Source organism: Pyrgilauda ruficollis, unplaced genomic scaffold (assembly GCF_017590135.1).
Source record: "Pyrgilauda ruficollis isolate IOZ18807 unplaced genomic scaffold, ASM1759013v1 scaffold40, whole genome shotgun sequence".
Classification (NCBI taxonomy): Eukaryota; Metazoa; Chordata; class Aves; order Passeriformes; family Passeridae; genus Pyrgilauda; species Pyrgilauda ruficollis.
Genome location: NW_024525490.1, coordinates 10,685,461 through 10,711,774, shown reverse-complemented (window position 1 = coordinate 10,711,774; position 26,314 = coordinate 10,685,461). Strand labels below are relative to the sequence as shown.

General features: G+C 39.2%; 1 protein-coding gene across 4 annotated transcripts in view; it reads right to left on the bottom strand.

Annotated features, from left to right (window-relative positions):
- Positions 1 to 26,314, bottom strand: part of KCNQ5 (potassium voltage-gated channel subfamily Q member 5) — a 278,104-nt gene that overhangs the window by 53,778 nt on the left and 198,012 nt on the right. For all 4 annotated transcript variants that reach the window (XM_041477407.1, XM_041477408.1, XM_041477409.1 and 1 more), the window contains exon 3: positions 14,091 to 14,217. In XM_041477407.1, the coding sequence (XP_041333341.1) occupies positions 14,091 to 14,217 (127 nt within the window). The remainder of the gene's footprint in view (positions 1 to 14,090; positions 14,218 to 26,314) is intronic.

Here is a 26,314-nt window from a genome sequence, read left to right as displayed (position 1 = left end):
AAATAAGTCTGCATTTTTCAGATTCCTAAAAGAAAAGGTCTGTTTACACAAACTTGACTATTGGAGCAGCAGCCTTTTTGCACAGCCTGGTAACATACTGGGCATTGGTGTACTTCATGCTTCTGTGGGCTAGCAAAGAAAAACCCCAAAAAACAAGAAGAAGAAGAAAAGAAAAAGGCATTCATAGAGTTTAAGGCTCTGAATACCCTAATAGAGTGTTATTCAGGGAGGGACAGAATTGGATCTCTATTTCTTGAGCATTTGTTGAGAAAGGTCATAGGGCAGAAAAGGTTACTTTGTTGTAACTGGCTGGAAAACTGCTGTTACCTTGAAAAAAGGGATTAACTACTTCCCTCTACCAGTTCAGGAGGGCAAAGAATACAAAACACGAATAGAATATGCTGCAACAGTTATATTGAAAAGAGGTAGATGTAATGTTTTTACCAGGTTGTAGCTCCTTTGCTCTGTAAATGTTTCCTTACTATAAAATCAGTGGGATATTTCACATAGTTGTGACAGAAAAATTTGGTCAAATATGGGCTGAACTTACAGTGACCTTGCATAAGTATTTATCCCAGAAACCACGAATTTTCAATATCTTTACCTGTAATTATATCTCTGAACAGAGAGATGAATGATATTTAGAAAGATGATGTGTGTTATCATGTTTAGCAAATTATTTCATTGGAAGAAGCAGAACTATTTATGAGCAAAGTAAAAATCAGTATTTGCATGATTGCCAGAATCACAAAACTGGCTTTTTAGAGACTACTCTGGAGACATGCAGACTTTTGAGGTCACCTGAATTCACCCTCAAATTATATTCTCAAGCATTATTTTCTGCCTATAACCCCCCCCCACCCTCCAAAAAGCAATTTAATAGCACTCATTGAATTATATCACCTGAAGATCTCTAATGTAATTTGGGAGAGGCAGGAAGTTGAGTTCTATACCTCCCACAAGTAGCTGAGCAGACTTACACCTACAAGGCCTCAATTTTACAGAGAAAAAAAAAAGCCTGAACACCACCAGCAAAAACAAAACCCCCCCAAAGCAATATGAGATAATCTGAGTTGTGCATATTCTAAAAATAATGATGGTTAGGATCTTGGGTCCTGGCAAAGTTTGCTTTCAGCTCTGTCTGAATATAGCTTTTCTTCCTGGTCAGGGATCAGGTCTCTGCTCAGATGCCAGACAGGTTACGATTAATCGTCACCTACTAGTAAAAGTAATTGGCAGGATATCTTCAGGAAATTCTTGGGATGGATGATGCTGTTTGATTTTTGCAGATGTTGTTGTCACTCCAGCCAAAAGGTCTTTGTGTTTTCAAATGCGTAACACCATCTGGATGGAAATCATCTTAATTGTCATTGCAGGCAAAACAAGTTGGTGATTTTGCTTCCTTTTTTAATCTTTTTGCAAGATGCAAAACAACATGGTATTTTTAGAAGTAGGAAAGTGAGCTGGTATTGCATATCAAGATAATTCATAGAGATAAACACAGATGAGTGTGAAAATTGACTTTTATTGCTGTTAAAAAACAGGAAGAGAGTAATGTACTGTAGTGGCACATACAAGAGAAAGAAGTTCGACAAAAATATGTAATACTGTCTAGGCACTGAAGAGGAATTAAAAAAAAATCTAGAGGTTAATATTTCTTCTGTACTGTTTTTTTTTTCTAACAGTGAAAAACAGCTACATTAGTCACTGCCCTTCATTTTAAGGAGTCCACTAAAACTGATCTGTGCATAGAAACTTGGATTTTCCTTATCATCAGCTATGCAATACCATAGTGAAAAAGTCAAATACATGAATCACCTTGGACCCTTCTTTCCCTTTATCATTTTTATTTGCAATATATTGGAATCATCTGAGTAAGCAAACTATTTTAATGTGAAATGAAAGTAACCTCCTGGAAATAAAGACAACCTCTTTCTGGAATAAATGATATTTTTATATAACTGAAGTGGATCTACTTAGAAAAACAGCTCATCTATATGTAAAGATATCTTTTCTGGCAAAGAGAGAACTAGAAACAAGTCAAAGAGAATTCTTAGGAAAGCTAATCAAATACAACAAAAGTTAACTTGGTACTCTAAACAATTTCTGAACCAGAAAGAAAAGGAATATTTTTAATAAGGCAATACTGGATATTTTTTAGATGGAAAACTAAGTATTCCCTTTTTAAATTGTGGACTAATGAAGATGAGTAATATTTTTCTTTTGTAATTTAAAAAAAATTTATAATAAAATCCTAATTCCATGCCTAATAATGGATCAACCAATGCTACTCACTACTGTGTCAGTGTATTGAAAGTATATAAAAAAACAAAAATAAAACCTGCATAATATGGTATCACTCTCCCAAGTATATGTACCTTGTTCCTGTGTAAAAGTAGCATATTGTTAGACCATGATGGCAAATACATATAAATAATGTCATTTTACCTTCTGCTGTAGACAGCCAAAATATTTTTCTATGGCCTGAGAACCACAGCAGCTCAACAAGTACTGAATTTCAAAGTGTAGCTGTGGTTGCCATATTTTATTTAGTTTGGATAAGAATAACAGCATTCATGGGAACATTTCACCTGCCTTTGTATTGTTTGCAATTATTGTTCATGGGCCTGTTGAGCACACAATCTTTCTATGGACTGAATAACTCCTCAGCAGACATCTTCATGTTAGTAACAGCTGGCTCAATAAATCTTAAAAATCTAAGGGCCTCCTGCAAGCTAAAACTAAGTGCAATTGCAAGCCTTTCATGGATTTATACTTAATTAACTTTTTCCGATAATTCATCTTCAAAAGAATTAATATGCACCTGCCAGAAGGAATAAAGCAGTATTTATTAAATGCAAGTTTTATTTGGCTTTAAGGCAGGCTGACAGAAACATTTAAAGCTGTGTCTTTGACCTAGCGATCGCCAACCTGATTATTGTTCAGCTAAAGAAACAAACTGTGAGAAACACGTGCAGATTCTTCCCATAAGTCCTCACTTATTCCATGCAGAAACAGTTTTGTGCCTTGAAAGCACTGGAAAACAAGGTTTGTCCGTCACTTTACTGTGGCTGTATGTTGCTGAATGACAACCACATAGTGAAAAAGGCTATTGCAGTGGAGAGAAAAACATCTGAAGGTTTCTGGAGGGAAAGGCAACAGGATGGATAGCCAGACACATGCCCCTGGGGAGTAAAGATGCTCATTACATCAGGCTGTAAGCAAACCACAAAGTAATCGTCAAGAAAAAAAAACCAAAATAGCTACAGCATGGCAAGACTTGTGTATGGAGAAAAGGCTGAATAATTTAGGAGTGGTTAGTCACAAGACAAATATGAGACAGAGGCATGCAAACTAGTGGAAGATAAGAAGATCTGTTGGATGCCTCCTATTTACCCTTTCTTATAAGGGTGAGATCAAAAGACAATTTAAATTTGATAAAAAATTTACAAGATTTAATTGTAATTGACTTGTAAAGTTCATTGCTCTGAGGTATAAAGGAGTAACCAGGGAAAATTAAGGACAAGTTTGGATGTTTTCCCCTGAATTGATGGAATTGGATTTTTCAGGGGATCCAAATTCTTGTGTGACTCAGCCACTGATTACTCCATGTGTGATTGGCTATTTTGGGCTATAGGTATTAACATCATCGTTAGGGGTCTCTGGCACTAGTCAGCAAGTGGAAAGACACCAGCCAGGACTCCTGTGTGATCCAGCCCTGCAGGGAAGCATTGCTATGCCTGTGCTGGATCCCTGCAGCCACAAGGGGAGGAATCTCCAGGCAGGAACGTGCACTTTCATGGCCTTTTCATCATACTCTAAAACCTTAGGCAGGGGCAGGTGGGCAGAGGGTCTGGAAATGTTCATCTAACGCATTCCCAGATTGTGGATAAAGTGAAGGTGATGCAGTGGAATGGGAGTGGAAAGGCCAAAAAATGTGGGAACAGAAAAATCCGTGTTGTGTAGGTGAAAGTGGATGGGTGGAAACTGACAAGTAAAGATGCTGAAATGAGCATGGAGAGAAAAACATGTCTCTGACAAGAGGAAAAGCCTGCTTGTAGGTGGAGAGGGAAGAGAGTATTAAAAATCTGCTCTCAAATTCACAGGGTGGTGGGGAAAGAGAAAGTATCCAGTATCTAGCTGAGTTGTCTAACACAGATGTTGAAGGCAGCAGCATGGGTCCCTCTGTGTTGGCTGAAAGAGTTCCTACTTTCAGAGGCAAAACCCTCTCCCTGCTGCCTGAAAGCAGAACTTGCATTTCTAACCTATACAGCTATTTTGGATGTCTGCACAATTCGTGAGTGCCTCTTGGGACTCCTTTGTTTCTGTAAAGAGAGTTTATTCAGATTACATACAGAGCCAGCCATCTTCAGCCACTTTTCCCCCTCAGCTGCCATCCCATCTGCAACTTGTGTGCGAGTAGCCTGAGAGGGAGTACTGTACCAGCAAGAAGGTTTATATAATTTGGAGAACATTAGTATGGGGCATCTTACACAGCCACACTTGAGACTTCCTGGTGTAGGGGATATTAATAAAGAAATAGTGGTTGTCAGAAAGGAAAAACCCCATAATATGGTATCACTCTCCCAAACCCAACAGGGGAATCACAAAATGATTCTTAAACACAGTAGAGTATGTCATACTGTGTGACAACCTCTCCACTCTGCTTTGTGACATTTTCATCTGAAATGAAACAGTCTCCACTGTGAGGGTGCCATGAATAGACTGGGCTGGCAAAGGCGAACCCCAGGACTGAAGGAGCTCTGCCTTGGCTGTGGCTGCTGCCCAGGTGGTCGCATATGTGCATTGGGGCACCAGCACTGCACAACACAGGGTGAAAGTGAGTGGCTTCCTTTACACCATTTAGGAGCTTCCATGGGCTGATGTAAAATGGATCTGATGCTCACCTTCCTTGGATCTGCTATTGACAGCAATATCAAATATCACCAAAGGACAAAGTTCAATTTTGACACCGATCAGCACAGGCTTTAAGATAAAAATTGTAATTTTTCTTTAATAGGAAACAACAGGTTATAGGCACCTGGTGCTTAAGTGCTAGGGATGGGAGGAAATTAAAATGCGCAGAACATGCCCAAATTGCCATCCAGAAATATGCAAGTGTTTCTACTTAGCCCTATTAAACTTGAGATACAAATACTGCAACTCTGTTACACAGTGTAACAATACTGTTACATTGTCAAATCCTTCCTAACCACTTTATTTATTATAGCAGGTGTGAAAAGGAGGAATCAAAAGCTGTATTTTCTCTCTTATACACAAGTCTTTTCCTAATGTAGCAGTTGGAATGTAACCATTTGAGGCATGATCATGAAAACAGAGATTTCCTGCAACTCCCACTGGACTACTGCGCCCATCAGTCACTTCAGCAGGGCTGGTGGCAGCATGCAGCTCTCTGAAGGGATGTCAGAGAATGGAAACATCTGTGGAAGCTGCACTTCTTCAAGCTTTGTGATCTCTAATAAGCTAGTGGCAAGAATGGATGAAGACATCTGGCAATCAGTTTGATTATAGTGAGAGTAACAGTGGGCAAAGCTTATGTTTTAAACTGTCAGCATTGACAGCTAACAAATTAAAGCTGAGTAGATGCCAGAGGACGGCACGTGAAGAAACAAACACTACCTCTAAAGCAACTGGAAATGTCTGTGTTTCTAAACAACAATACAGTCAAGCAAAATGAAGCTACTGTTCTTAGCCAACTGCACCAACAACCCTTTTCCTGGAGAACCTCACTCACACAGGGGTGACCTGAAGAGAAACAAACTAGTCTTCAGCAAAGAGAGCAATAAAATCACAACATTCAGCAGTTATAAGAGAGATAATTGTGAACTAAAAGAAGAAAAGAAATGGAAATATGAAATAGCAGCATGTTGCCTGCTCATATGCTGCAGGGTGAATGAAAAAAGAGCTGCTATCTGTGCAAAAGGATTGGTAAAAATGGACTTAATACAGGTAATCATGAATGAGGTAGTTTCCCACAGTACAATACTAGATGTGTCTAGAGACTGAACATTAGGAGGTATTTATTTACAGAGTGGATTGTCAAACATGGCAAGAGGCTTCCTACAGAAGTGGTCAATGCCCCTTGAATGTCAGTATTTAAGAGGCTTTTGGACAATATCCTTAATAACATGCTTAAGACTTTTGCTCAGCCTTGCAATGGTCAGGTAATTGGACTAGATGATCACTGTAGCTCTCTCCCAAATGAAATATGCTTTTCTTTTCCTTTTTTTCCTTTTCCTTTTTTTCCTTTTCCTTTTTTTCCTTTTCCTTTTCCTTTTCCTTTTCCTTTTCCTTTTCCTTTTCCTTTTCCCTTTATCATTTCTCAATATGTTTCCCATAGTTGCTTTCAAATAACTCTGGAAAGTTTCCTGCAGTAAATGCCAATGAAATTACTCCACTTAGACCTCTTCTAGTGTTTTCATTTGGGCTGACAGGGGTGAGGCTGGGACACCATGAGAGAAAGCAGGATTTGATTGACTGACGCTTGTGAGAGAGTTAATCATGGCTCAAACATTCAGACTGACAGTTATCTAATGTCATACACCAAAGTATGAACATTCAAATTCATGGTAACATGCTGACAAAGCACCCCTGAGTAATTATGGGCATATTAGTAATATAGGAGACACACTGAATGTGTCTTTTGAAGTAAAGCAGCGTTGCAAGCCAGGGGTATCACAGTCCTGTGAGAGGATACATGAGTGCCAAGGGCATTCATGTAATGAATTTAAATAATGGGCAGCTGCAAAAGCCCAAATAGTGAACACCTAGTCTAATAGGATTCTTTTGGACCAATATAAAAATATTGCTAAAATATCAAGATTTCTGCCTGGAAAGCATAATTCACTGCTGCAAAAGCAGAACTTGTCCAAAGAAGCAATTTTTCTCAGAGAGAAGCTACAGGCAAGAGTTGGTGATGATATGAAATGGGAGGTACAAAGAATGTCACACACTGAAGCAGCTGATCTGCAGCACAACATCTAGAAAGAAGCCAAGAAAGCTGAGAATTTTGTTGCATATCAGTTATGTTCTGACGTGTTATTCATGTAATAAAAAAATATAATTTTTTTAGATGCTAAGAGTGATAAAATTTGAAAAATAAACCATTTTGCTACTTTTGAGACTCCATACACTCAAGTAGGCAGATAAGTGGATTTGGCACAATCCTGTCTACCTCTGACTTCCACACCAGTGTTTATGCTAATAACTACTTAATTTTGAATTGGCAAACTTACACATACTTATGGTATCTGAGAAACTATCTTGTCGTTGGATATGATGGGAATTCAGCATAGTAAGGTAGGATATGAACGTCAAATCAAATAAAGGCAGATTATGAAAATAAAGGTATTTGTCTAAGCCACTTCATATTCTGGGTATCTCTAGTAGCAACAAGTTTAAAGCCAGTCCCTAAAAAATGTGAGCAAAATTTAACATACCTTTCTATGTTTATATAGGTTTTACATAGGTGTATTAACATATCAATGTATACCTTTATACTTTAACCAGAAAAGGTTGACTGCTGCTTGGTCTGCCAGTTGCTTCCCTCCTTATCATACATTTCCAAGTCACAGCTCATAAACAGCACTGGAATGGCTATGAGACACTTTTATATTACATAATATTTTATAATAGATACATTTTATTATTATTATTATTGTTATTATCATCATCATCATCATCCACATCCTTATCATTACCATTATCATTATCCTTATGATTATACTACAATGTATTTTCTGAGATTCAAATATGAGAGATAAATAATAATTTGAAAGGCTGCTTAAATCATATACACAATCTGGGTGAGAATGTACAGGAGCCTCATTACTTCTAAATAATGTGAATGTGATATTTCACTTTAGGACACTTTCCTGGCAAAAGGGAACTGAATTAGCAATTGCTAAACATTTCAGTGCAGGTACTGAGTTATATTAGCCCTGTTCAAAATGGATAATGACTTCATGTTTAAGAAAATATCTTTTATAGCCTTCTAATGCAGAAATTCTATTATTAAAAATAAATTATTTTAAATAAAATGTCCTTGTCTTTTAACTGCCTTTCTATCACAACCCTGTCTCTTTAGTCTTCGTCCCAGGCTGCCCAGTTCATGGTAGGGGCTCATCTACTCTATGTCACAAACACAATAGTGACATTAGTGTAAGATGAAAAAACCTCAGCATGAACAAACACAGAATGCTGAATTCTCTAGCTCATTCTCTAGTGTTTTCATAGAAAGAAACTTCAGTGGGAACTGCATTGTACCAAACTAGATTTCCTTACAATAGCAGACATACAACTTCTGAAAAGAGGAGATCAGAGCCTGATGTCTTTAATCCCAGCAAATGTTACCTTACTCAGCAGCAAGGGTAGTAGTCAGCAAAAGTAAGTGTGAAAGGATAAGGCCCACAGATGATATTAAACAGACATTATTTTTTCTACATGTTTCTAAAAACTACATTGCCAGAACTGTCAAACATGAAGATATGCCACTAAATATTTGTTTTAAAAACCTACATAATTTGGGACCAATCTGGCCTAAAGAGCATCTCTGTTCATGGCACAGAATTGTGGCTGCTGAAATTATCTGAGGAAATTTTGATTTGAAATCTAAATACTACTACTACTACTACTACTACTACTACTACTACTACTACTGCTATTATTATCAGAGTATTTTCTGGAGTGGTGTGGGCAGGGTGTGTCTGAGATGAGTTCAAGTTTGGCTAGCAGAAGGTCCCCAGACATGAGATTTGTGTAACCTTTTTCTCTGGGATTTAGAATGAGATGTGATGTGAGATATGTCTTCTTGGTCAAGGATATACTTAATTACAGACAATCTCTGGGTTATTTAGAGTTCAAATTACACTGGAAAGGGGCTGTTTATATTGTTTATCATGAGCAGCAGAGTTACCATCTGTCTGTATTTAAACTATATGATGTGTCTAAATACCAAGGTGACAGACACATAATGTGTTATTACACAAATATAATGAAATAATTAAAATTAAATGTCCAGAAGATCTTGTAACACACTAGATATGGATTTGTTTATAAAGGTTTGACAAAAGTGCCCCATGATGGTTCATTACCACTCTAATTAATGAAAAATAGATCCTGTAATGAGCAACAGTCACTGCTATCACTTAATGCTCTGAAACACTGTTTGCCAGCCATGAAGTTCAAGGGCCTGATTACAGATAATGGACTTAAGCTTCCTGTTGGGAATTTGCTCATTCTGCAGCCTCAACAATATTTGAACTTTTGACATTTCCATCATACTGTAGCTTGACTAGAGGTAAAATAGAAGCAGCTGTGGTGAAACTGCTAATGGACTAACTGAAATACATGAAGTCTTTCACTCGGCTGGACCACCAGGAAGTGTAGCTGCCCAGGAGAAATGTAATATTACTAGAAGTAGGCTCAAATTTAAAGTGAAAAAATTCTGTAATAGGAGTTTCCACCCCCAAATTTAAATTGAATAAAGTTTAGACATTAGAGTTAGCAATGTGCCCTGACAGCCAGGAGAGCCAACCCTGTCCTGGGGGCATCAGGCACAGCATCACCAGCTGGGCAAGGGAGGGGATTGTCCTGCTCTGCTCTGCACTGGGGCAGCCTCACCTCGAGTGCTGGGGGCAGTTCTGGGCACCACAATGTAAGAAAGACATTAAACTATTAGAGAGTGTCCAAGGAGGGCAACAAAGATGGTGAAGGGCCTTGAGGGGAAGCTGTGAGGAGCAGCTGAGGGCACTGGGTCTGTTCAGCCTGGAGGAGACTGAGGGGAGACCTCACTGCAGTTACAGCTTCCTTGTGAGGGGAAGAGGAGGGGCAGGCACTGATCTCTGCTCTGTGGTGACCAGAGACAGGATCTGAAGATATGTCAGGGGAGTTTTAGGTTGGATATCGGGAAAAATTTCTTCCCCCAGAGGTTGGCTGGGCACTGAACAGGCTTCTCAGGGAAGTGGTCGCAGCACCAAGCCTGACAGAGTGCAAGAAGTGTTTGGACAGTGCTCTCAGGCACACGGTGTGACTCTTGGGGATGGGTCTGTGCAGGGCCAAGGGCTGGACTGTGATGATCCCTGTGGGCCAGCTCAGGATGTTCTATGAATCTATGTTAAAAATTCAGTTGCTCTTGTTGAGCTTTCTCACATATGAGTTCCAAAGTCTCTTACAGGATCAGTGGAGTGAAAGAAGTTCCTCTGAAAGCTCAGTGGACCTCAGACATGCAGGTGAGGCCAGAAGGATCTTACTCTTCTGACCAAGAGTTTGTTGTTTATTATTCCTAAATATTTTTACAGTGCCCCAAGTGGAAGCTGCCCTCACAGACTGAGATCTCACTCAGTCCGTGATATGTGTATCAGAGGATTATGGTAAATCCTCTGACACACACAGGAGAGTGGCCAGAAGTTTAATTTTGCCAGGTGACATGCCATCATCTGGAAGCCCATTGCCAGAGGAAGGACAATGGACTCTTCGTTTATTTCAGTGTCCCCAAATGGCTTTACAGGGAGTGGATGCCATATATCTTCCCAGTTAGACTTGTCCTCTTTTATTTTCAGGATCTTCAATGAGCTAAGGCACAGGCATCAAGTTCTTCCTGGTTTGCCAGCATCCCTGACCTCCGGAGGCTCCAGAGAGCAGTTAGAATATGCATTGCTTGGATTGCTGCTCTTCTGAGCAGTACAACACAGCAACACTGCTCTGCAGTGCTAACAGCCAGGCTTCAGAGTGATATACCTGTGATATTTAAGATTTGCAGGGATATATACATATTTAAGTACCTTACATGCCTGTAAGGATGCATTGCCATGTACACAAATCAGAGAAAATTAGGGATGTCAGGTAACATGGGAGAAAGTACAAAGCAAGTTTTACTACTACACTGTTATTTACAATTTTACAGAAATAAATAAGGGTACAAAACTGTCAAATAATTTGATAGATGTAATTACTAACCTGGTAGCAGACAATGATGCTGGATGAACTAATTTGTCAGAGCAGTGACATTGTAGGCACACTAACATAAACACAGAGCTTTGGCCCTGAATAAAACTTCTCTGCTTATTAGGTTATTAATGGAAAAAATAAAGGCTGTCTAAATGTTGTTTTTGGGGCAATCCTCAAATTTGTTATTTCTAGCCCTTAGGCCACTGCCCTATGTGATTTGTTTTTAATCACAAAAAAATAATCAGGGAAAAGATCTGCCAGAGATCTACATCAAGTTTAATTAATAGTAAACAGACTAAGTCTTCTAAAATATTATTGTTTCACTGTAACAATAAACGGAAAGGATAATTGAATGGATGGCTAAGTAAATAATTAAAAGTAATGGGCCCAAACTGGCCATGGAATCTCTCTTAAGGACACCTTAGCACCAATTTAATTGAGTTCCCCCTGAAGCCATCTTTTCTCCAGGATGAACATTACAGGTCCTTCAGCTTCTCCCCACGGAGCAACCTGCTCCAGCACTGATCATCCTCATGGCTTCATTGAACTCACTCCAGTTTTTTAAGGTCTTTCAGGTACGGTGTTGGAGGGGGAAAATGGGGTGCAGTATCTTGGATATGGTCTAACGAGTGGTGAGCAAAGAGAGATAATCATCTATTGATTGTGCTCTGGCTAACACAGCCTCCCGACCTTTGCTGCTGCCTCACACTTTGCCATGACTGCAAAGCCAAGGTGTCAGGCAAGTACTACTTTATATAGCAAGAGACGCAAGGTGACTTGGTTTTCCTCAAAAGATCAAATTTGGAAAGATGCTGAACATCAGAACATCAGAAACTCCCTTCTGGGACACTAAAGTCCAGAAATGGACTCAAGTCAATGAACAGAAGAAGAGACATGCAGAACAGTCAATGGCAAGAAAGTCAAGCTATTGCTTTAGTTTCCAGATGTTGCAGAACAAAGTTGCCTTTCCATCCAGTGCACCAGCATGGGAAGACATCCACAAGCAATAGACTGTTGTCTACTAATTAATTCTGCTAGCAAATGATAGAGTTCCAAGTGGGACAGAATTATGCTTTTAAGGCCAGGGACTGCTCACATAAAAATAGATGAAACAAGAAGAGCAGGTGAATTTCATATAAGGGAGGAAATACCATAATCAAGTGAGGTAAATCCACACCCCCAGGGTGATCTCTGCCAGAAGACCTGCTTGAACTATTTCACCAACAGTAAGAGGGTAGATATGAGTAGTTTCAAGGAAGGCATGGAAATCTGTACAGTCCCCCTGTGAATCATAGAATTATTTAGGTTGGGAAGGACTTTTAAGATCATTGAGTCAAACTGTAAACCCAGCACTGGCAAGTCCACCCCTGAACTATGTCCCTAAGCACCACACCTACGTCTTTTAAATATGCAGAATTTTGTACAAGGAAGAACTCCTGCATTCAGTTTTGCTGAGAATTAACACCTCAGAGTGAAGTTAATCACTGGTATAAAACTTGCCAGTTGAATGGAGACAGGAAAAGCAGAATCAAACAAACTGCTGTGTTTCTATACAATGGCATTTGGAAGAGTAGCAAAACAAACACTCTGGGAAGTCAAACGGTTCTTGTAACTTGAAAATTTCAAAGGTGTTTTTAGTAAGTTCTAAATTGCCATAGTAAGTTAATTTACTAAATTAAGAGTGGTGCTTTCTTATGATTGTGCCCTGACAAAACCTGACTACTGCAAAATTTCTAGTGCACCATAAAATCTTAGAATAATGGTAAGTCTGGTTAAGGAAGGTAGCCATGTTTTGTGATTTCCACTTTCTGCTAGGCATGGAAATCTTGGGGTGAGTGTGTGACCTGCCAAAGTATCTACCCACATTCCCTGCTGCCCAAAAAACCAAATACCAATCCTGATACTTGCCCCTCTCCCATAGTTTCATAAAACAGCATAGATGGGGTGTTTCTTTCTGAGAGGGTGACAATCTGGGTGCCTTCCTAGCTGCTCATGCAAATTTCTCCATTGCAGGAGTGGCTTAGTAGGACGAAGTGTGGATTTACCAGGGAATGAGGTGGAAGGAAAAAACTTGCTGTACACATTAGGCCTAACCAGTGTACTGGTCTGCCATGCCAAGGAACACTGTGTAATTCCTGTTTAGACCAGGATGGCGTTCATCTACTGCTTGCACTGAAACCCATGTGTTTCATGGCTCTAGACGTATGACTGACTCCATGTACTAGCTGCTGTAGAGATGTATGGAAGAACATATTTCTTGCCCAGTTGATCCATAAGTTGTATTGGGATATAGGCAGATGAAATTAAAGGCTAGAGAGAGAAAGGAAGTTGAGAGAGAAGTTGGGATATTGATATCCTGAAGTTTCACAGATGATCTGTAAAAAGCATTTTCTCTAAACCATTAGAAAATAAGAAATTATCAGATGAGTTTGATCTTTGATTTCTGCCTTTATTGGGAAACTGTTTTCCTGCAGATCCCTTTTCAAAATAGGGTTTTGGCTGGTTGTGAGTCTATTCACCATTGTCACAGACAAATTCTAAAGCAAAGAAGGGAAGGAATAGCATCTTGAAATACATGTAGAAGAAATAATGAAGCAGATACTGTATCCTATGCTAGTGTCACTGCAAAGCTGATATGTGGAGTCATGCAGAGAACACCCACACAGGAAGCAGCAATGTTGTCAGATGTCTCTAGTGAGGTTTTCAAACTTGCAGTGTCTGATCACAGAGGTTAAATAAGAAGAACATGATACGCACACACGTGTGTGTGGTATCTATGCAGGTATGTACAAGACGTCATGTGTTCATTCAAAGCATACATCTCCTCTGATTTTCAATGAGATCAGCTCTCAACCCCTCATTTGTCCACTATATAGGCCAGCTGTATGAGATTCATAGGAAAATGTCTTCTGGAGAGCATAAGAAACATGGACTGGCTGGTTTTTAGGGATGTCACTATTTGTATCTAAAGAAATCCTGGGCAGATGAGAGTTGACACACAGCTATTCTGAGCGTACAGCTGGTTGCTGTAAATAGAGTCTGATTCCAATAGTTTTCATTCAGAAACAAAACAGGAGAGGGCAGATGTTTATCTCAAAATGAGTTAGAGCTGGGACACTCACCTATCACACAGAACGGTTTCCTTGCAAAGCGCAGTCTTCCTTGCCATCCTCGGTATCGACAGCAGCACCCAGCAGACCAGATACGAATAATAAATTCCAAACCAAAGACAACAATCATGACAAACTCCTAGAAACAGCAAATAAGAAAAATGCCTGTTACATATAACCAACATTTAAGCATCAGGAAACTTATCACTTCTGTTTGTGTCTAACAATCCACCTTGAGCATCTGAATATCCCAAGCAAAACTTGGGATCCTGCTCCCCAGGATGGTTACACATCTACAAGCAGCACACAGTCTCCAGAGCTTCACAGTGAAAGGTCTAAGCCTAACCTGAGTAACACTAAGTATCACCTAAGATTGGCTGCTAAATATGAAACAGCTAAGCACTGAATAGTACACAAAAATATCAGAGCAAATTACTCAAAGACTTTGGATGTAGAGCATCAGAGCACAGATAATTTACACAGCTAGTAAAAAATGTTCCATATCCATAAAATTAGTTCTTAGTTTAAAGGCTAAAAGTTTTGGGAGACATATTCTCATTGCTGCAATATACAGGTGAAGTAACTGAGATTATGAGTTTGGGAAATCAGTCTGTTCCTAGCAGAAGGCTAAGGTACCTGCAGATGTAATTACGTACGATGAGTATGTAATTGTTTGTAAGGCAATAAATTAATGCCCACCCTAGGCATAACTTTCCCTGGACAACCTGTGAATGAAAGCACTTAGAAATTTTGCCTTGCTTGTTTGGCCTGCTTTTCTTTCTCATTAGAATCTTCTTTAAGACTGTCTATTTTAAAAGCATCAACATGTATTTATGCAATTTGTATTCTAAAAAGAATTTCATCACAACAGTGAGGTAACGGTGCAGTATTAGAGCTTGGAGCACAATTCAGCTCCATACCCTAAGGAGATCTGCAGCTCAATAATATGCAGGGATAGTACTTACACACTGTATGGAATTACAAACTTAGATACTCTGCTGGAATACCATCACAAAGTCATGTGTTTTGAAATGACAAAATAAAAATCTGTCTGTTCACAAAAGGAGACAAGCACTTGATGGAGTTTCTTAAACAGCCCATCAAGAATAAAAGGATGGAAGTCATGTTTTATTTGGCAGCCCAATGTATTTCTGTGTCCAGAAGTAACTTGCTCCTTGTCAGCCAATTAATTTGTTAGTCTTGCAAGATGAGAACTAGTGTGGTACCAGTAAGGAAGCACAGCAAATGAATTAAATAAAGGAATATTTGCAAGGCTAGGGTTGATCCAATATTGACTTTTCCCCAATAAACACTTTGCATGCTTTTAGACTGTGAGATCCTACAACTCTGCAAGCCAATGTGCCAACTCAGGCATTAATGTACCTGAACAAATGGCATTATTAATGTTGTGCCATATAATGGTTCTTTACTAAATTATGATTAGTGGCAGTCCACTGAAACATTGTGGATTTAACTGCTTTTGCTGTCATAGAACAATTTGAAAACATAGTATTCCTTCCTAAAACATGTCAGCTTGTGTACCTACATTACACTGAAAGCATTTTAGAGCCTTCTTCAGTGTCTTCATTTTTGGTTTAGTAAATCCCATATTGAATGCTTAAGTCCCAAAAGTAGAATAAGATCCCTCTGCTAAAACGTGGCTGAAGAAAATGCCACATTTTTTATTAAAAAACAACACATGGAAAAATGCCTGTGATTATTTAAGCTTTTCTTTTTATTCCACTACAAGAAACTTCAGCTTAATTCCATGGGCAGTGTTATTGCACAACTTCAGAAAGGATTATGTACAAAACTGAAAAAGTTCTCCATATAGTAACAATAATTCCTAATAGTTGGCTATCCTGTGGTACATTTCCTTGTAGGAAATTCTGTGGAGGCCAAGAATAAAATGGACAGGAAGCCAACTGGAAAAAAAGGAAGAATACGCATTTTAGTTATTTAACTACCACTTTTATAGTGGTAGTTAAATCGTGAATTGTCAAATCTGGTTTACACATTGTTAGATGATGCCTCTGAATTTATGAGGGTTGATGGCAGGCATCCAGTCCATTTCTGCACCTGATTCTCCCAAGGAAGTTTCTTTGGGATAGGGTAAAAGGTAACTGAAGGAAGGGAGATCTGAGAAGCATGAAAAATTCTTTGTTTCCAATAAAATCCTTTTCTTGTTAAAATTTAATCACATTCCATTTGAATAAAGTTTGTTGTTTCCCTGGGAAACATACGGCGTGTACAGATGGGTGATGCGCTTTGTAAGTACAGTGAAATTGTCCCAGGCACCTTCCAGGAGCTGATCCACACACACAGGAGTGTGTCCTCTCCCGTACTCCAACCCTGGCAGGGCCTCTGATGGGGAACTGGCAAGGACAAAAAGTACTCAGCGATCCTGGACGGACAGTCCACAGCTTCAAGTCAGTTCAAATAGTATCGCAAAACGGCTGGTAGGAGTTGGAACGAGGCTATTTTTTTGGAAAGTTTCCTCTTCTGGTTCCTACCAGTGCTATGCAGTTTTGCATTTATCACCTGTGCTATTGTTAGCCATTACTAGGTGCTATGCTTGTCAGTGAGACAAAGATGAGAAAATTTATTGTGTGCTGAAAGCACGTTTCTGAGAGTCTGTGTACTTCATGGTGCCTTTGTGTGATAGAGACAGAAATCAGATTTTTCTCTCACAGAAACACCTATACTAAAAAGAGAAACTTCTTGGAGATACATCTATTTTAGGAGAGAAAAAGAGCAAAAATATATTTTCTCAAATTTTTTTTTTTTTTGGGGGGTGGAGTAAGAGTATAAGATTTTTCTTGAGGAAACAATGTGAAATATCTGTTTTTATTCCTTCCTTTATTCCTCTGCTTATTCCATTTCAAGAACCATTAGAAATTTATGCATGGTTATATAGTCTCAAAATTAATGAAGGTTTCTACTACTTAAACAATTTTTTCTGCTACTTAAGCAATATAACAACTCTAGTTATATTGATCTCAATTCAGTAAATACATCTCTGTGTACTGGGATGCTAAAAGAACTGCTGCTTTTAAAAATGCTATATACGATTGTCTTCCACCCATAACAAGTTTCTGTAGATTTTAAAGTACGCTATAAGCTTTAAAAAAAGGAAAGACATTGAAGAAAATGTAGATGGGGTTTCACACTTATTTTTGCACTCACTGAAATAGTGATGTTTCAAAGTGATCTTTATATCCTAATGACTCCTACTTCCTCAAAGAAAAGATGATTTTGAAGGAAATAAATACAAAATATAATGAAGTCTAAAGGGAAAGGATTTTCCAAAAAACCATAATGCATTGAAACAGAACTCTTCATAGCAGTACACACAACATCTTTGTTTTATTTTGGATTGGTTCAGGTCAAAACCAGAGAGAGACAAAGAATTCCACACCATTGTGTAAAAAATTAATGTTTTAGTAGTCAGAGCACTCAGTCAAAATGTTAAGACAAATCTCTGTCAGGGTTAATACAGGCTGGGGAATGACATTATTTTTTCTTATGGCAGCTGCAAAGTTACAAGGTTTTTGGTCTTCCATGGACAAAAATTGGAAGGATGCATCCCAAACATCAGGATTTTTATTTTTTTGTATTTCATTTGGAAGGGTTATTGCCAATTTAAGCATAAATCTAGGCTTTAAAATAACTTGGGTTTAGTTCCTTAGCAATTGAAACAGAAGATCAGAACATAATTGGAAAGGCATGTGATGGAATAAATCATTAGACTTTGTGCTTTGTAGACTTGTAGGCTGAAGAAATGATGCATTCCAAGTATCTCTGTCCTACATATAATATAATGGAAAATCATTAATTTTGAATTACTTATGAGAATGAGAAACAACATTTACATCAGAACGGGAAAATCTTGCATTGTTTATAAATGTGTCCCTCTTCAAAATTAAGAAAGGCTGCATTTGAACTGATGAGCAAGTTAAGATTTACTGGAAATCTAACCCTTCCCTTCCTAGGTAGAGCAGGGGTGCATTGGCCTTTGCCATTTCTTGCCTTTTCCCTGTTTTGTTATCCTTTTCCAATCACAGCTGCATTTGGCCTTACACCACAGTTACCACAATCTGTCACTTTTTTGGCTGTCCAAGCTCACAGTTAGCACCTCCCAGTAACCACGATGGCAGACACACGGGTGGTTCAAACAGTGGAAAGTTTCTCTTCCTTCTCAAAGCACAGTTCATCCAAACTGATGAGCTTTTCCTTCCGCAATGTTTCTGCACATGCAGCTCCAGTTGTCCTGGGGAGCCATGCACATGCAAGAGAAGCAAGGCTGACACACTTGGGCTGACAAGGTTCAGTTTCTTTTGGCTAGCAGTGTGCTCCTGAAGATTTTTACATCTGTGTGTGCCCGGGTTGTTACACCCCTGGAACAACGAGGGTCACACAAATGGCAGGAAGGGAAAATAAGAGGTCATGCAGAGCAAGGTTTCTGTTAATAAAAGGTCCTGGAGGACTCTGATCAACAGGGTTGATGATTAAGAAAATCAAGCATACTTTGTACAATCCAGCACTCCCCGCCCCCACTTTTTTTTTATTCTATCCAATTAGGATACATGATTTGTTGAAGATGTTTACATTAATATGCTTCTCAGGCAGTTTTTAATGATAAGGATTTCCCTAAGCATAACATTTTAACAGCAAAAAAAAGTTTATATAATAGCTTTCTCACTCTTTAGCATAACTGCTTATTAAAACTGAAAATAATTTGCTGATGATGAATCAGGTGCCTTCACTGTAGACTGTAACTTTGGGGAATTAGAGCCATTTTTGCAATAAGAAAATGACCAAAGTTGAGCACCCTCTGCTCATCTAGGATGCTTCAGGTTATTTTGCAATGTGTAAATGAGTGAGCCTTGGATATAAGAAATCCACCCACAAGACAATGTCTCTGCTCTTATTTTAATTATATTTTTTTGTACAGAAATGGTGATTTTAATTATTCTAAAGGCTAATGAAGTAGCACAACAGAGCTGCAGACTGATGTGAAGAGCTGCCTGCCTTGAGTTCATAGGAGAACTGTGTTTACAACTGACATTGTCAGAAGTTGGAGAGATGGACAGGAACAGACCAAATGAATCCCCTGAAAGCTTTAGTAGGGCCACAAGTGTTTCCCTTCTGAAGACATCTCTGCAGAGTAGCTGCCATGCAGATCCTTATCTGGTGTGGATCAGTGAGCCTCACTACACTAACACAACAGCAGAGCACAAGGAACAATGTCATCTGATACTGCTTGGGATACATCCCCTCTTCCCTAAAATCTCATAAACAGGCAAGTCCTGTGTTTCCAAATCAGGGAAGTCCAGTGTTTCCAAATCATTTTGAAAGGAGGGAGAATAAACATGTTCTCATACTTTAATTTATGGCTGACTTGTTTAAGTATGTCACCAGCTGCTGAAATATCTTCATGGTGACACATGAATACTTGATACTATCCAAATAGCAATGCTTTATTACTCATAGTCAAAGACTGTTTTATCATTCAATTAAAGCAAGAACAGAACACCTCAGCTTATCAACAACATGCGTCTCTAAAGCCAAAAAATTCCCCTCTACTGATCCCAGGTACTAAGCCATAAAGCTGGGCTGTACATTTTAAAGATGTGCCACTGGGTGTGAGGGGAAGCACAATACTGGTCTGTCTCAATGAGACTTGACAAAGGACTGGGCTTTAAATAGTGATGATGAAGAAGCTGGTGTAGGACTACAGGCAATTGTGTTATACTGGCTGTTTTCCAGATTAAAACAAGCAGGTAAGAATACGTGCATGGTTTAAAATCATTATAAATTTGAACACGTGTGTGTTATTCCTGGTTCAGCACTAAAACGAGGAGATCTTTGGTCTAAACAGCTATCTTGGTGTGCACATCTTGGTGTGCATACATACACTTAAGGAAAAAAGAGTTCTAATTCTTTCCAACTGCAGTTGAACAGAGGGAGAGACAGCCATAAATCTCAAAACATAACCCAGAATAGAACCTATTAGTGGCACATAAATCACAACCAGAGACTTCACTTCAGCTCCCAGTGCAATACACAATAAGCATTAAGTGAAATTTATGCACCTTTTTATCATTTATCAGTTTTATCATGGATGTGAAACTTTTAGAGCACTTGATTTTCCATATTATGATTAAGAATTTCCATGTAGATTCTACATTAAAAAGAGAATTATTGAGAAATCAGTTTTGTGCCTCTTACTCAAATACACAGCTACAAATCTATTGATATAATATTAAAATCCCAGTTATATGCTTAATCCACATGTTATATGCATGACTTCTGCTATCCAGCTTCCTTCTAGCTTTTAGTGTTTATGCTTGACATGGCACCCATCAGTCATGTGTCTTCTTTATTCCTTTGCAAGAGAAAAAAGCTGTGAATTTTTATTTCAAATAAAACCAGTTTTGAATCAGTATAACCCAGCAGCAAAATTACACAGATGCCATTTATTTATGTTTTTCATAATATCTTATAAAGACAAGTATTTACCGTGTTAGACGCAGTGTATGAATCCTACCACTGAAACTGTGCTGGCCTTCCTCAGCATCCTCTGCCTCCCCAGAGCAGCAGACTCACTTCACATCACCACCATGGGCCAGGTGCTGAGGACCTGCTAGTGCCAGAGGAACCAGGGCCACAGGGCTGCACTGGCCATCATGGTTACTGCCACCACCATGTGGGCAATTTGCAATTTGTACGTGGGGCAAACAGAGCCCAAAACTCCTTCTGGTGCACGTGGTTCTTCTAGGGACACTCTGATGATCACCCTCTTTCAAACAGGGAAAAGGGCAATGGGAAACACTGATTTCTCCACGTCTATCCTGCTCTTTCCCAGACGCTGCACCACCTTTAAACAGTGCTTCCCAGCCATTTGTGCTCACTGCCTTGTGCCATACCATTTGTTTATGTGTCAGGTGCAACTACACATCTAAGAGAATTTCTTAAAATAGATGTTCGCATAAAAGTCAAGTTATAGAATAATTTTCTGCTTTCCAATTTTTTTTCTCTTCTCTGTGCTTGTTGAGATTTTCTTTCTCTTTAGTGAGATATCAGTAGAAAATGGTCTAATTTTGGTTTTAAATTTATCCTCATATCCAAAACAAAGAAGCTCTGTACAGCTGTACCCAGGCCTTTGCACTTCCTTTGTGATTTCTTCACGCATTTTTTGCTGCTGTAGTCACAATTCTGATGTCACATTAGAGGCAAACATTCAAGCACATGTCTCTGTAGCAACACAGATCCAAAATTTTCCTTTTGAAATGTTTGTGAAGAATTTTGTATCTTTCCTCTGTCCCAAACAAGTGTACAACAAGCATCAGAACTCTGAATCCTCTTATGCCCTGGCATTCCTTTTGATTTTGTATTGATGCAAGGGGTTTAGGCTAATTGTTATGACTGATCATGTGCATGTCAATTAACTGATAACATCTGACATGCTGTACTGCAGAGTAGGACAGCATGTTTGCTCCTTTATTCTTTGGTCTTAGCATGTTTGGAGTTGTTAAATGCTGGAGATTCTGCAAATGATATCTGCACTGTCCTTTTAAAAATTACTTCTTGCCATTGTCAAAGCTCATTAAGAGAGCTTCCCTAGGTGTTCATCTGTGCATGTTTTAACCACTGGGAGACCTAAGTGCATCTCGGTTGATAGATACTGGAATGTTACTGGTACCAAAATTTTCAGAAAACAACTTTAAGAAAGTGCTTTCTGTCAGTTTCCAACTTTTTACAAACTGGTCTTGGTAGGCAGTCAACGCAATCAGCCAAAATCCTGTTCGCTCATTTATTTTCTCAAAAATATCACCTCATCAAAGATTTCTGCTACTTGGACAAGTATTTGGTCACAATATTTTTTTTAAGTTCCTTAAGTTTTGTGAAAAACTGACTTGGTCCTCTTTTTTTAATCAAATAACTGAATTTTGAGAGCCAGTATACCAAGCCTTGTGTTTCACACATCATGCCATTTGCTGACAGTTTTGCAGTTTTTCCTCTTACATTTTTCCAGGCTTATGGAATTTTGGTCTCTTGGAAAAAGAAAACATATATATATATCTTTGTGAGCCATACATTTCCTGTGATCATATCTTCATATGGTACAATTCCTGTCTGGTTCAGATGTGATACCAAAGTTATTATTATTGTCCTGTCCATAACATACACCCTTTCCTTAGGTACTTCATGGAAGCCTAAAAGTCTAAAATGGCCAGTATTTATTTGCTAATTCATGTTTGTAATCAACCCACAACTCAGGGTCCTCAGGACTGAACTTAGTTCCACTGTGTGTCTGTGTATTTACCATCACCTTCACCTTAGGTGGATATTTTCATTATAGGTATGTCTACTCTGGATTCTTACAGATTTGTTTGTTTGTTTTTGCCTGTATTTCAATACTGACTTCACAGAATCACAAAATCACAGAACAAGCTGAGTCGGAAGGGACCCAAAAGGACCATTGAGTCCAACCCTTGGCCCTGCACAGCACCATGCCCAAGAGTCACACCCTGTGCCTGAGAGCGCTGTGCAAACACTTCTTGAATTCTGTCAGGCTTGGGGCTGTGACAGCTTCCCTGGGGAGCCTGTTCCAGTGCCCAGCCAACCTCTGGGGGAAGAAACTTTTTCTGATATCCAACCTAAACCTTCCCTGACACAGCTTCAGGCCATTCCCTTGGGTCCTGTCTCTGGTCACCACAGAGCAGAGATCAGAGCCTGCCCCTCCTCTTCCCCTCACAAGGAAGCTGTAACTGCAGTGAGGTCTCCCCTCAGTCTCCTCCAGGCTGAACAGACCCAGTGCCCTCAGCTGCTCCTCACAGCTTCCCCTCAAGGCCCTTCACCATCCTCATCGCCTTCCTTTGGACACTCCCTAACAGTTTTTATATTACACTGCCCAAAACTGCCCCCAGCACTCGAGGTGAGGCTGCTCCCATGCAGAGCAGTGATGCCTTAAGTTTCAGCTTTCATGTTTTTCAGATTCTGTACTGCCTCAGTGTGTGACTCTGAACTTCATGCAAAGCGTTAGCAAGTTCTCTTCACAGTTCAGGTACACAAAATAATCCTTTTCCAGACTGAGAACCAAGGACACCATTGCAGCTTCAGGCCCAAAAAGCCTAAACAACAGTGAATTGCAGAAAGCAAACCAGGAGGGTGGGACTTCACAACCTGAGGCTGTAATTGGACAGTTGACCCAAATATGTAAATGGACCAAACTTATAAAAGTGTAAAAACTCGTGACCAGTCATCCACCTTGCGTCCATCTTGGGTCCTTCCTGGGCAGAGCCCTGGCTGGGCTCTTGTGCTGCCCAAGGTGTATCCTTTGAAGGCCTTTTAATAAATACCTACTTTATTCCTTTAACTCTGTCTAGCCTCTGTTCCAGGTAGCCTCTCTAGGCATCAGCAGAGCGGGACAATTCCCTCCCTTGCCCAGCTGGAGATGCTGTGCCTGATGCCCCCGGGCCAGAGTTGGCCTTCCTGGCTCCAGGGCACTGCTGACTCATGTTCAACTTTCCTTCAACCAGGACTCCCGTGTCCCTTTCCCTGGCACTGCTTTCCATTCCATTCCCCAGTCTGTCTGTACATTCAGGGTTGCCCATCCCAGGTGCAGAATCCAGCACTTTCCCTTACTGAACTTCTTGTGGCTGGTGATTGCCCAGCCATCTGATTTCTCACGGTCTCTGCAGGGCCTCCCTGTCTTTAAGGGACTCAAAACTCCTCCCTGTTTTGCATCATCTGCAAACTTGCTCAGTATCCCTTTCCTGCTTCCAAGTAATTTACAAAGATGTTGAAGGGCACAGGGCTGGTGATGGAGCCCTGTGAGACTCCAGTAATGGCAGGTCACCAGTCTGATGTCATCCCATTCACTGCAACTCTTAGTGCCCAACCCATGAGCCAGTTGCTCACTCATTGCATGGTGTGTTTATCCAGCTGTGTGCTGGACATTTGCTCAAATTCACAGTTTTTAAACTGAATCTTGTGAACCGATTTCTCCTGTCACTTGAGGAAAGTTCACATTTTGACTGCAGCGAGCTGTGTCTTCATGTGCTTTGTCACGTCTCTGCAAAGAGATGGAGTGGTTTGCAGCTTTTCTGTGTTATTCAGATGCTGGATTTTCCCTAGATTTCCAAACAGCTTTCATATCACTGATGTGCTGCCTTCTTCAGCACTCTTTTCCTTTTGACACTTAATGGTTTGTAGAATTTTTTCCTTGCATGTTATTTTTAACCATGTACTTTGGCTTTTCTCTGGGGACATATTCTGCATTTCCATTTGGCAAATCAATATTTCCCTGATAAAGGTCAAGTCTGAATTTCTGATAGAGAGTTTGATATCTATCCATTTTTCCTATTGCAATCTAAACTGTTTCTTGCCTATTTTAAGGAGGTAGCTCTTGATCTCCATATCAAACTCTAGCACGAAGCTAATAAAATTCAATATTGCAGGATGTAGCATAAACTATTACAAATCTACATCTGCAGAAAATATTACACTTATTCCTTGGAGGTGATTTCCCATGCTACCTTGTTATCACCTAAAGTGATAAAACAAGAAATACACGTCATGGGAAGAGCACTTGTGTAAGGAATATTGCTTGTTTGTCCTTAAAGGGAGCCCAGGACAGCTGGTTTTGTTTTTTAGCACAATGTGTTGATCAACCTAAAAGCAGATATGCTTTCCCCTCCTCAAAGAATTATATCCTTATTAATCTGAAGCCTGCCACCCCATCACTGACATCTAATCCTCCCCATTTTCCCCATTTGTATAGGAACTGATAACAATAACATAAATTAGTGTAATGTACCTATTCAGAAATTCAACATTGGCTTTTCTACTACAGGTTAGCCATTTTAATATTAAAATTGTACATTTTGTACAATTGTACAAGTAGTTTATGAACTTGTTACATTTATCGCTACTTGTGGTTTTGTTATTTCCATTCATCTTTCTTCACTGTACATTACCACCAATTTCTCTATATATGCACTGTTCATTCAGAGGAATGTAAAATAATTTTGTGGATGGCATTTCATCTGACTTGAGACAACTCCAGTGATCCTAACATTGCACATCAAATGCAGATTTCGTGTTAAACACAACTGATTGGTAGTTCTGCTCTGGCAGTGACAAAATCTCTCTTGCCTCCTACTGCATTTGCTGCTGAATGCTGTAGCACTTGAGGTAACTATTCATAGTTATCATATCATCTTCAAGTGATTCAGTAATAAGATTATTTTTTTCCATGATTGTAGACCGCATATCGTCTTTAGTCATCAAACCCATTTAAGTTTTCCCAGTAGCACCTAATATATTGCAGTTTTAATTACTATGGAAAAAATGATTCTGTTCAATGTGTGATTTTCAATATTTTCTTTACAAAGGTAATTTCTGCTTAATACAGAAGAATAAAAGAAAATAAAGGACAAAACATTGCTAACAATAGAATAAATCCCAGAACCATATGAATAAGAGGCTTATGCCAGGATTGAGACATCTTTATTCTCTGACCTGTTGAAGTGTACTTATCATGCTGAGCATGTTGACAACATACAGATATCATAGATATGACAATATATACCTTCTGCTGACAATATATAGATATCTCGAGAGTTTTATGTGCAGTGCTGTGTTCTGTTGTTAGGAGATAATTTTTCTGGTTACTTTCATCTCTCTCTCCATAGCTACAGTGTGTCCTTGTTTGTTAGAGAGCTTTGCTGGTTGGTTGGAAATGCCAACACTGCCTTCTGAGAGAAGAATTAAGCTTTGAGGACAGCCACTGTTTGTAATAACTCCGTCTTCTAATTTAAATTTTTGCTTTCTGTCAGACTTCCTCATCATAACTTTTAATTTCAGCAAAGTGGGTCCAGCATTTAAATGTCCTGTGGAAAGTCTCTTCTGTCTCTACACAAAGATTCATAAGCAGTTATGATGAACTCTTGTCCAAATTTTTGTAACAATAGTCAGCCCTGACTTGGTCAAATCTGTATACATGAGAGCATCAATTTAAACAGCAAAGATGTGAAAATATTCATTTTTGTATGGTAAGAGTATTTTCAAAGCTAACAGGTAGTTCCTTATGACATGGTTGAATTGTTTTTTGCTCACGTTATTATATTAGTGAACATTATGAATCCAAACAGGCATTAAAATATGAAGGTTTTGACCTTATGAACATTATATTTCCCTCTCTTATTCTATCTTTGATAAATGAGTGT